Below are 12,067 nucleotides of genomic sequence, written 5' to 3'. Positions count from 1 at the left end.
ATAACATTTTTGTAGTACTTCTATATATTTTATAAGAATTACATTTGTGATTCTGACTCATTTGGTTAAATGAGAGAAAGTATCAGTATTTCTCAAAATTCAAGTTTGAGTCACATGGGGATAACTTCTGAGCACATTGCTTGGGGAAATTAGACATGCGGTTACTTTTGTTAACAATAACAATGGAAATTAATTAAATAATTTCCTGTGTAACATTTTGAAAATATGTGCTATCGATTGTCTGGAAGCAATAATTTTTCTTCATGGAATCTGAGGTAGATATATGGGATATCCTTTCCCTTCTACAAAATATTCTTGAGGATCCTTCCCACTGTCTGTCCCTCTTCTTTTCTCTATCTCTCTTTCTTTTCTCAAATGACAGTAAAAATCATTTTTAAGCTACCCTTCCTGTAATTGAATTGATATAAAAATAAATCCTAACTTTTAATGCAGAGATGCTGTGTAACCAGTTTCCTTTCCTCCTGATACTTTCCATAATTTTTATCTATTTATTTATTTTTGAGTTCTTACAAAAATGCCTATTCAAGCTCTAGCTACTTGTGCAACAAATAAAATAGACAACAACAATAATAAAAAACAAAAATAACACAACACTTAAAATTAAAATACAGGAGCCAATCCAACTAAATACACCAACTCAAACTGAACCAACTAGCCAGACAGAATGAATAAATTGATTCCCCATCACCCTGAAGATTTTAGTCTCCCCAAGCTTTTGACTGTCTGTACTGAAATGCTTCAGAGAATGGATAAGCCTTGCAGGTGAAGATGAGCAATTTCAGGTTATTTTGGAGTTAGGAGTCAATTCCAAAAAATGAAATGTACTACTAACAGTAACTTCCCATTTATAACCAAGAGGACTTCACTTTGAACTCTTCTGCTGATTGCAACTGGGTAGTATTGCAAAGTGATTCTCAAGTAGACAAATCCCAGGCCTGTTAAGTCAAAACCTTTCACTTTTTCTTTGCTTAGGAAATTCCCAGCCTATTTCTAAACTTATATTTCTTTTTATTTTCTGTTTAGCATCTTCACTCTTTTTCTTCTGTAACCAGATTGAGTTACTTGTGTTTTCAATCTTGGCTTCTTTTTTTGTGTCTGTAATGGAACCATACTTAGATGCATTTTCACCTAATTCCATCTGAATGATACCAGAAAGCACAGTCTGCCTCTGTATTTTGGTGCTTATCGAATTCTGGCAACAAAGATGTCAGGACAGGACCCTTATGGCTAGTTCAAAGGCCAGTGGGGTATGTGGAATATATTACTTCAATTTCCGCTCTGTCAGGAATGCTCTCAAGGGAGTCCCTCAAATATGAGATTTCATGGGAGAACAGAACCACCGTATCCTATAGCTCCAAGCATCCTAAACAGACAATAGAAAAGCATACTGAATCTGGAAGTGCACCTGAATCTGTCCATCTAAGAGATAACATCTCAGAATCTGAGGAGGAACAAGTACATTAGATTCACCTTCAAACTTCCTTGGATGACTTGCTTGTCACCTCTTCCTGTCCCTAGAAATTGTTTCTCCTGAAGGTGGTTTTTTTCTTTTTAGTTTCACCTGAATGAAACCACATGTCTGCCAGTCTTTTCCCTCCATAATACATCTGGTGAAATTAGGTTGCATAAATTGAATGGCAAAAAAGCTTTGCATTATTACCTGAAAAGACTCCAGCCCTTTCAAAAGTCCAAGCCATTTGTTCATGGACTTTGGGGGAAAAAACAAAGAGGGAAGTGAGTTGTGTCAGAGACTAGCCAAGTGCATAAAACTCTATATCCAGCTTGTTGAGTCAGAGTCTCCAATTAATTTTCATAGTCGTCTGTCCCAGAACCAAGGACAGCTTAATCTCCAGTCTCTGAACCTAGCAGTTTGGAGTGTGGTATCATGTTGACTTTTGATTTTGACTGTCCCTGAGCAGTTCACCAGACTGTGATAGAGGTTGTAAAGTTTCCTCAAGGAAGACTCATGCTTTGAAATGGAAGATAGATATTGTTATGGGTCTTTAATAAGTCTTCCTCTATTTGTCACAACACCTGTTATATTAGGCTATCAGTAGATGGTCCGCTTCCCTGGATTGACTGTAATCACAGTCAAGATTCATTTTGAAGCTGTATCAACTTAACTGTATCAATTTCTGATTTTGAGTCTTCATACATCCAACAGTTGAAGTTTTTGAAAGAACTAGTACATATCTTCCTATCTGTGTATGAGCCATTGCTTACGTGGGACTTAAATTGCTTCAACAAAGCTCGTGAAATTCCATATTTAAACTTCTTGAAGATTGTCCCCTTTACCATCTATCTTTGAAGACAATGTTGTCATGGCAATAACTTCAATCAGAAGATTTAGTGAGGAGCAATCCTTGATGACTGGCCTTTGTTACACAGCATTCACTGGTATAAAATGGTACTTTGTCTAAACTATAAATTCTTTACTAAAATTACCTTAAAGCTCCTTCTGAACCAATCTACCTGTCTCCTAGCATTTCTGGAAGCCCATTCTTTACCCAGGGAAAGCTAGTCTCCATAAATTAGAAGTTAAGGAGGCTTTGAATTACTATCTTGGGAAGACTAAATTAATTGTAAATCTACTAGGCTGCATCTGTATATAAATCCTGTAAGGGAGAAAATCCACTCAGATTGTTGAAATGGATTAGACTTTATCTTCAAACTTGTGTTTACCTTATCAGCGTTTCAGTAACCGAAGATCTTAGAGCACATTTGAAAAATTCTACCTTCTACTCCTTTCTTACTCCTTCAGAATCTTTCAGCTTAGGATCTGGACTGTGGTCCTTTACACACACTTGATTTTAAAATATCATACCCACAAGGTATGGCTTCTACTTTCTAGAAGATTCTGACTTCTGCTTCTTAACATTGTGGATCTATACAGGCAACCTACTCAAAAACTACATTTACTAGTAAGTAACTTGTAGCTTGGTCAACAAACTGTGAACTGAAGGTAAAGATGACTTACTGATACCTGTAAGATGTGGAATATTTTTTCCATTATTCATATTTTTATTAAGTTACGGGTTGATGATTATTGAAACCTTTGTGAAGTGAAGTTAGAAACAATTTCTTTTGTAAGAAAATGATAATATGCAAAATGTTTTGGAATATTTTGTTAAGTATACTGCTTATATTTATGAATTAGTTGTGTTTTTCAGGTCAGTTCATGAAAGCTGCTGAGCATTATGAAACATTCCATCAATTGACACTGGGACGGATGTGGAAGGATGAGACAGGCCACACTTACAACTCACTGGCCTCTGAGCATCTCTGGAGAATTTACACTTTACTAGCAGGCAAAATGCTAGAAAATACAGAACACCAACAGGCCATCAAAACTCTAATAAAAGCTTTTGAAATGGCAAAAAAAGGTGGGTGGAAAATAACACTCTCACATTCCTTTCTTTAATGTGCAGGCTCTGATTTTCCCAGGAGTAAGGTAAAAATCGTCAAGGGTTTGAATGATTATTTCCTATGAAATTCAAAGACAAATGCCATCAGTATACTTCCAAATCTCACTGTAAAACAGAAGTGCCTTCTTGCTGACAGCAAGGAATCCATTAGTTTCTTGAAAGCTTTATCTCCAAAAATGCAGTCTTCTGGGACTATAGTGTTGTAAAACAATGAACCCATAATCAGAAGTAAGGTCATTTACAGAAGTTGAGATTTTTGTAGGTTAGCCACTGTTGATTTTTCATTTCCTTAGTAATGTTATCAGGCAGATCACTACTGTTCCATTCTACATGACTGATAAATAATTATAGAAACAAGACCATTTATTTTCCTTCTGCAGCCTTTCCAGGATATCTGAAATACTGAAAATAGTTTTAAAATTTAAAGTTCAGGAAATGCTGTATATGACAGCTAACATGACAGTCTTAGTGTTTTGACTATCCGTAGTAAGATGGAAATTTGAATGAGGATGGCATTTGAATATATGATGTCAGATGCTGAACAGCTACAAATCAGCTGCTTATTCATGAGGCATTATTATGTATGAGAGGGAGTAGAAAAGGGAGAGTCAACCATCACAGTTGATTTTAAGAAAGTACAGATTATTTTTCTGGTTTTGGGGTTATCTTAATAATGCTTATTTGCTGGAAGATGCCATTAGATTCCAACATCTACAGTTTTCTGTGTTCTGAAGGGGGAAAAAAATGATTGTATGTGTTTCCCAGAATTAGAATGGAAGATATTGTATAATCACCTTTATTCAATTAGCATTGTTATGCTAACTTTGTGGCATCTTTAATAGTTTTTGCATAAGAATTATGGTTAATACACACTAGTAATTTGAAATTTATCAGTAGAGAAATTTTAATCTAAATGTTAAGAAAATATATACAAGTATTTATCAATCAGTCAGTTCCTAAGGAGTAAGCTACAGCCAGAGTCACAAAAAACAAGCTACAAAAAAAAAAAAAAACCCATTCTCCTTATGTGTTTAGTCTTGTAAAATAAGGTTTGTTACAGTGAAATAAAATAAAGTTTGTTCTGTGAAATATACAGAACAGTATAAAATGTATAGAATTAAGCATTAACTGTGCTATTCATTATTTAAAACAATATTGAATTATTTCTGTTTGTTTTTTTAGTCATATTGTTTCTAAAGATCTAATGTTGTTAAAATTTCTTTATACTGTTAAAAAGTTGAATACGTAAAAATACCAGCTTAAAAATCTATATTGCACTCCGACACTGTAATTTTTTGAGATTAAAGCAAAATGGTTTTTTTTAAATTTACTACACCCTGGATCTGAGGTTTCCATTAATTCCATAACAGTCCTTTTGAACATGTCTTTTTTGAGTGCATTTGTCTGAATGTTGATTGGATGGTTCCTTCTTTCTTTGGATTTGGTCCTTAGGCAATCTGTCCTACTTCTTTTTCAACACAGAAGCTAATAGTTCTCTTCTGAGAGTTGCTTCTTTAGAACCCACTCCTGGGAGCATGTGACTCAATAGTGTGAGTTCCAAGACCATTTAAAGCAATAACTGTTGCAAATAAGCGTATATTCTACCACAAAATGAAACCTTTCTTATGTCATGCTTCTTCTTATTTGTTTACATATTCAAGAGAATTGTTAAGAGATTATCAAAGTGGATCTGACTCTGCATTGCCACCACCAGGCAGCTATCCCAATTTAGAGCTGCTCAAATATTTTTGACCAAAACTTATTTGGAAAAAAATGCAGATTTGGCAATTCCTAACCATTTCACAAATTTGTTGATTTCACCAAATTGTTCTAGTTAAAGAAACCAAACCAACTTTTTGGTTTGAAATTTCCTTTAATTTTGTTTAATTTAGAAATTTTTAAAATGCTCCAAATCTAAACAAACTTTTTTCAATATATCAATTTGCTGAAATTTTTGAAAAAAAATTTTTTATGGGCTGACCCAAAGCACCTTTTTTCCCCAATTTTTCAGAATGCCAGAAAATTGAAAATCCATTATTCACTACCAGATGGCTTTAGAGCTCTTATTACATGAGCTAGACAGCTATTACAGCTTGCTGAGACATGTGTCTTTGAAACTTGTGGGAGTTCTGCAAGTTACACCTTTACTCACCATTATTCTGTAGATATTTAAACGAGATCAGATGCTCATTTCAGATGGGCAGTCCTTCAATCTCTGTTCAAAAGCCTGCTCTCTCCCTCAAAGAAGCCCTGATTCAGCAAAATATTTAAGTACATGATTAAGTTTAAGCTAGTGCTTAAATCCATCTCTCTTCAGCATTCAATCCATTCCACCGGGCTTAAGCCTGTGGTTATATGCTTTGCTGAATCTGGACCCGAAACTGATAAACAGTCTCTCAAGATTCAGGCTCTACAGAGACAGTTCTTGAAGGAAAAAGAAAGGTTTTGAGTGTATTTCCTCTGTAGAGCCATATTTGCTCAACCTCGTTCTCTGCCCCCGTGGAATCTTAGGAAAAAGAACAGAAGGGTTTGGGATTGCCTGCTTTTATAATTTTACCAAGTGTGTTCAATTCTGTAGGTAGGGGGGTGTCCTAATGGGCTCAGCAATTGTGACTTTCAAAGATTTCAGGACACTTGGAGCCTAAACGCAAACTTCCATGAGTGTGGATCTGTAGAGACAATATATTAGGAGAACATGAGAGGTAAATAACCTTCCTTTTCCATGTGTAGCTGTTTATACTGGTGCAGTAGTTGGGAATTTGTTGACCTTCAGGACCCATTTCAAAGCTCATTTTCTAGGCTTTTTGTGTTGAATGGGCAGTATTGCATGATGAAAGAAGGTTTTATATTTTCGACATGGATTCCAATTTGTTTGCTTTACTAATCAATTTTTGTATATATACCCAAACTCTGGGTTAGTGAATTTTGAAAAAATGATGTAAATAAATTATTTTATATAAATTAGACTATTAAATATACAAACCAGGTTTTCTTTTGCTGGAGCAGTGCAAAGAGCCAAGAAAGCAGTCCATTTTGGCCAGCTGAGAATTCCCTTTGCTTTTGGGAGCTCTCGGTGGGGCCAAATTAGCTTATCTAACTCAGTTGCCATCCCCAGTCTCTGGAATAAGGAAGAGCCACATCCAGAATGTGCTGTACTTCAGTGGTCCACCATTTGTGTAGCGTTTCCTGGAACCATTGCCAGCTAGTATAAATTACAGCAGCTTTCAGGCTGCTCTAGCCTATGCTGGTGTGGAAACCTATTCTGAGAATCAGGGAGCTGTAACTGATTTCCTGGCTTCTTTCTGCTGCACCAAGTTTCTGTTTATATGTAGCTAAATAACTGTATGGAGATATTGTACTGACCCTCTAAATGTAAGGTGTTTCATGACTGTCTTTGGAGAAGCGATGGCAGTGCTGTGAAACAATTCCTAATAGAGAGCCTTATAGCATGACAAACTGTGTGCTCTGTCTCATGAAAACATTTGCAGTTCCTATGTTTGTGGCTTTTTTTTAATTGAGTATAAGTGCTCTAGATAAACATGGAAAACATCAATGTTTGGAAAGTGATAAATGACAAGCTATAAGGAAAAATGTAATATGTTATTAAAAAATGACATGTACGTTATTTTCAAGAGCTGTCAGTAGTAGTGTAATTTGTTTAGAACTAAGAGTAATTATAACCCAACTCCTCCCCTTTAGGAGGTGATAAGAAGATGGAAGGAGAATCTGCCTATTGCTTAGGGCTAGCCTATCATTCTGCTGGAGAAGAACAGACAGCAATAATAGTGAGTTTACTTAACATTTCTTAACATGCATTTTATAATTTGTCTGGAAGCAATTACCTTGGCTTTACTATTAAGTGGCCTTAAATAAAGGTAGATTTTGATCTGCTATTTTTAGTGATGAAAGTTTTTATTACTGTTTAACATTTATTTTATGATTTTACTACAATAGCCTGTATGAAATATTTGCTGGGAATAGATGGTGAATAGAATGGGAAAGAGTTCTACATGTGAGAATCCTGGAAGGACAGGACCAGTAGTCCATCTCTGCATCTTGGATCAATTTTAGAGGAAAGATCAGTGACAACCCAGTATGCTTCTGCCAATCACTGCTGTATCTCTAGGGAAATATGGCAGCATTCTATGATCAACTGTAACAATGTTATGGGGAGATCCAGTAGTATGAGTATGGATGTATTTTGTCCTTGTCCGTGGACAAACAAAAGGGTATTCATCAAAACAACCAGTGCCATCTCTGTGCATGCCCAAGCCTTAAACTCAGTTTGGAGGGATCCAGTGTTCTAGCAGCGGACATATTTCATGGAGAGGACTCTTCACTAGTTTCTTTTATTAACTTGCTCAAAAATTGAACCCTGGAAACTGGATAATAGTTGAAGTTGGTTGAGTTGAGCAATGATTTCTTCAGTATCAGCTGGTTTACTGTATGCTTATAGTTGATGATGGATTTCCCTCTTCAAAGGAGACATTAATAATTTGATGTTCCAGAAACTTTCTATTATCTTTTTCATGATTCTTCAGTGCTTCTTGGATTTTCTTCCATGCAGATTGACTGAACTGTGGAAGAGAGGGTGTTATGTTATTTGTCCTGTTATAAACATGTGGTTTCTGGTGTTCAGAGAAGTCAACCCTGATGCTGCAGATGATCAGTCTGAATAGGCTGATAAATCCTTATAGTCAGAGGTTCTGGGTTGTGAAGTTGAATGCAGACATTTCAGACTGAGAGAGCAGTTTATGATCCAGAATACTTTACAGAGTGAGATTTAGTGGTTGCAATGGCAAAGGAGAAATACGGATTTTTTTGCCTTTTCCAGGGTTCTGGAATAATAGATTAGACTATAATTCCTTGTGCTGAAATCTTTCTGCATGTCCACAAGTTTTTGACCACAAACACTCCAAGTTTTCTTTCCTTCTTGCTGCTGCATTAACAGGTGTTTGAGAACCTATGGGAATGAGGAGCAGAAAGACCGGTAATAAAGATAAAGAATTTGGCATGGACACTTGATTTGTTCATGACCAGGAGAAGCTCCTTGACCAACAAGATGAGCACAGTCTTCATTCCATTCAAAGGCCAAAACCATAGTTGAAAGCAGCCCAAGATTATCTGGAAATTATGATATTGTCAGACAGAGTTTCCTAATCACCATCTCTTGCATTATTTTTTCTTAAAACAGGAGGGTTAGAAACCAGGTGATCATTTACTAACCTGTGGCTTTTTGATCCTGGGTCAAATAATTGCTTTTTTGGAGAATGCTGGAACCTTTGTTCTTTCAGTTAAGATGCTCAGCTTTATATATTAGTGTGTGTTTTATAATAATGTTTAATCAACAGATAAAAACAACTTGACAGATGGTAGAAAACAAATTTGCCTTTTTTGTTAAATATGAAACACTCCCAATACAGTAGTGAATGTAAATGGGATTCACTAGGGTGGATCATAAAATAGTTTAAGTATCCTCACTTACGCTGTAGGTTATTAATATTTTCATCACTTGTGTGCTAATTAAAATAAACATATTAAATAGAGTTTAACTTACGAATGTTGTATAAAATTGCGAGATCAACTCTCTTTACATAAACTGAGAAGACTTTCATTTAGAAAAATAGGTTAGTTTTCACTTAAAAAAAAAAAGTACCACATTATGAGAATGAGAAAAGAAATAGGTAGTATTTTATTTCATGCATTCTTTTCATCCTCAACTGTGATCAATATATACAACAGTAAAATATCAATGGTTTCAGTGCCACTGAGCACAAGTTTTCTTTACTCTCCAATTAGAAATCATTGCCTAAAATTTACCCTTCTGTTCTCAATTTAATGGTCTCTGTATCCAAGGGGAGCTCAGATGCTTACAGAGATGAAATCATTGCATCCTGTTCCCAGAGGACTACTGGTTATCATTAAACATAACATACAAACAATACTGCTAGGAGCCAGTTTGCTTCATGGTAATGTGTAGTTCATCACCAGCTTCTGTAGCATGCTAAAGAGGTCTTGCCACTCAGCTTGGGACTATTTGAGTGTAGACTCAGGGGTCTCAGCAGTTATTTTCCTGCTTTGCATCAGAGTTTTCATCTTCTTTATCCTTTTGTGCTGTGGCCCACCTCAGGCAGTCTTCTTCTGGGGGAATCTAAAAGGAGCAGCTGTTACAAATACCATTTCCTCAAATTGTTGCCATTTGGTTCCTTTTGCTATTTAGTGTGTCACTTCCTCCCCCCCAACATGCACACACACCAGTATGCATATAAACTTGTTTCTCTTTCATTATCTCTTCTAACAAAGGGGAGAAGCTTATGTTCAAAATATTCATTGTCTGACACAGTAATTAAAAGGTTGAAATTATTAAGCTACAATCTGTTATATCAAAAATATAGCCTCTTTTCTAGAGAATGGAATATTTTCAGTGAATATAATTTTTATTGCTAAGCATGTAGTATATAGAATAGAATATATTGCTAAGCATGTAGTATATAACGTGACTAATTGTTGATCAATTATTTATTTGATACATGTAACCTCAGTTTTGCAAAGACTGGGGGCAAGTCTACACTATAAAATTAAGTTTACCTAAGTTACCTTGGTGTACAGCCACTATAGTAATTAAATTGCTTTTGCATGTCCACACTACGCTCCTTTTGTCAGCGGTGGGTGTCCTCACCAGGAGCGCATGCAGCGATTTAACTGTCCCTGTGGGGCATTGTGAGATGGCTTCTGAAAGTCAGCAACAGTCGATGTAAGCAACGCAGTGACTATACTGACACTGCGTCGACCTAACTACATACCCTAAGTGCTATACCTCTGGCAGAGGTGGAGTTATTAAGTCGGTGTAGTGGGAGAGATACACAGGTGGAAGAATATTTTAGTGTATTTAGACACTAACAGAGTTAGGTTGACGTAAGCTGTCTTACATGTAAACCAGGCCTGAGTTCAGTGGGACTGTTCAAGCGTGTAGAGTTAAATACGTGTGTAAGTCTTCACAAGATTGAGACTTAACTCCATTTAACATCTTTGTGGTATTTTTGGGTGTCAAGCAAGGTCCGCTTTATTATTGTATCTAATTGCTTTTGCCATGTTTGGAAAAAAGTATAAATGTCTGAAATATAAAAGTCTACTGTGGATTTTGCCATGAAGAGGTTAGCTGGTTGCTGTCTAGACTAACTCGACAGTAGGTCTTGCTATAGATGCTTCTCTCCAAAATTGTATTGCTAACCAAATATTTGTTACAAATATTTTCATATAATTAGAAATCTTGTATATGGCAAAGTATTGCATATTTGACATGGTTTTTTAAAGGTATATTGCATATTTGATATAGTTTTTTAAACTGAATGTAGATTTTATGGCTAGAAACATTAGATAAGATCTGATCATACCTAGACTCTGTATTCTGATTGTTTTTGAATATCGGAAATTCTTTAAGGGAAAGCAATAGTGTTCCTCCTCTGGAGTCTGTCTGGTTTTTTTGGGGCGGGGAGGAGAACTTTGCATCTGAGTGAAGGAGCACTTCTGATTGATGTGAACTCAGGGAGCACAGTACTTATAGGTCAGAATTCTTTGTGTAAATCAGGGGTTGATGAGAGAGTTGTCCAAATATTGATAAGTTTTCAAGGTTTACACAATTATGAGATGTGCCACCATTACCAGGCATTTGATGAAGATTTGAAGATCTGTAGCAAAAGGAGACGGGGGCACTTGTATTGGTAGTGATCATTGCCCACAAAAAATCTTCTCTTTGTTACCCTGAGTGAAATGTGTAATTATGAATCTCTCAGGCTGAGAGTCTTGAACCAGTCCTACAACTTCAGGGAAGGGATGATTGTTGCCATCGTCACCACATGAAACCTGAACATTCAGTTAATTTGTTCAGCTTCATATGGAAAGAAGATATAACTTTTTAATTTGGATTTGTATGGTGCTAGGCATTTCCCGGTACCATGAGGGATTTTGTTGATTGCTTTGTTTTAGAGAAGCCTCTTCATCTCTAAGAAGTTTCTCATTACAGGGATCCCTGAAGAGGGATGGGAATAGAGGATTGAGGTAGCATGGAGTGGAACTGAATAGAGTGCCCTTTCTCAAAAATGTCATGACATTTTTTCCCTTCAGTGCTCACCTATGTGACACCCAAATTTGCATCTTAGTGATGCCTTGTTTGTCTTGGAGCAAATCAGTGGTTTTCCTTTGGGGTCTGTGGTTAAAATGCTTTCCTGTTTGCTCAGATAACGGTGTCAGAATAGCTCCATTACTAATGGACTGGATTTCTCTTGGGTAACATGCCCCAAATATATACTCTGAGGGGAAACCCCCTTAAAAGTGATTCAGTTAAAGAAAATTAGAATTAACATAAAAATCATATGCCATGGAAAAATAGAATATACTGAAAGCATGTTACTAGATCAGAAGATTATCATGCTTTTGGAAAGCTTTGATTCAGCAGAAAATAATAGCATTTGTAAACATCCCTTCTTACAGTTAATAGCCTGACTTTTTTGTCTCAGGGTTGCTTCTCAAGAGTAGGAGACTCATGTCTCTTTTAGTTCTCAGTTTTTATCACTTAAGCCCCCATTTCCCCACCTCCTCCCCCAGAAAACTAAAAAGATGAT

The 12,067-nt window shown here is 36.1% G+C and overlaps 1 protein-coding gene across 3 annotated transcripts in view; it reads left to right on the top strand.

The window, feature by feature from the left end:
* TTC29 (tetratricopeptide repeat domain 29) overlaps positions 1-12,067 on the top strand; it is a gene marked incomplete at its 5' end in the record, with an annotated part of 206,005 nt that overhangs the window by 91,922 nt on the left and 102,016 nt on the right. For all 3 annotated transcript variants that reach the window (XM_084627078.1, XM_084627076.1, XM_084627077.1), the window contains 2 exons: positions 3,192-3,404; positions 7,146-7,231. In XM_084627078.1, the coding sequence (XP_084483204.1) occupies positions 3,192-3,404; positions 7,146-7,231 (299 nt within the window). The remainder of the gene's footprint in view (positions 1-3,191; positions 3,405-7,145; positions 7,232-12,067) is intronic.

Source organism: Lepidochelys olivacea (assembly GCF_965140295.1).
Source record: "Lepidochelys olivacea isolate rLepOli2 genome assembly, chromosome: 4".
Lineage (NCBI taxonomy): Eukaryota > Metazoa > Chordata > Testudines > Cheloniidae > Lepidochelys > Lepidochelys olivacea.
The sequence above is the reverse complement of the archived record's forward strand: the minus strand, read 5'-3'. Positions and strand labels throughout refer to the sequence as shown.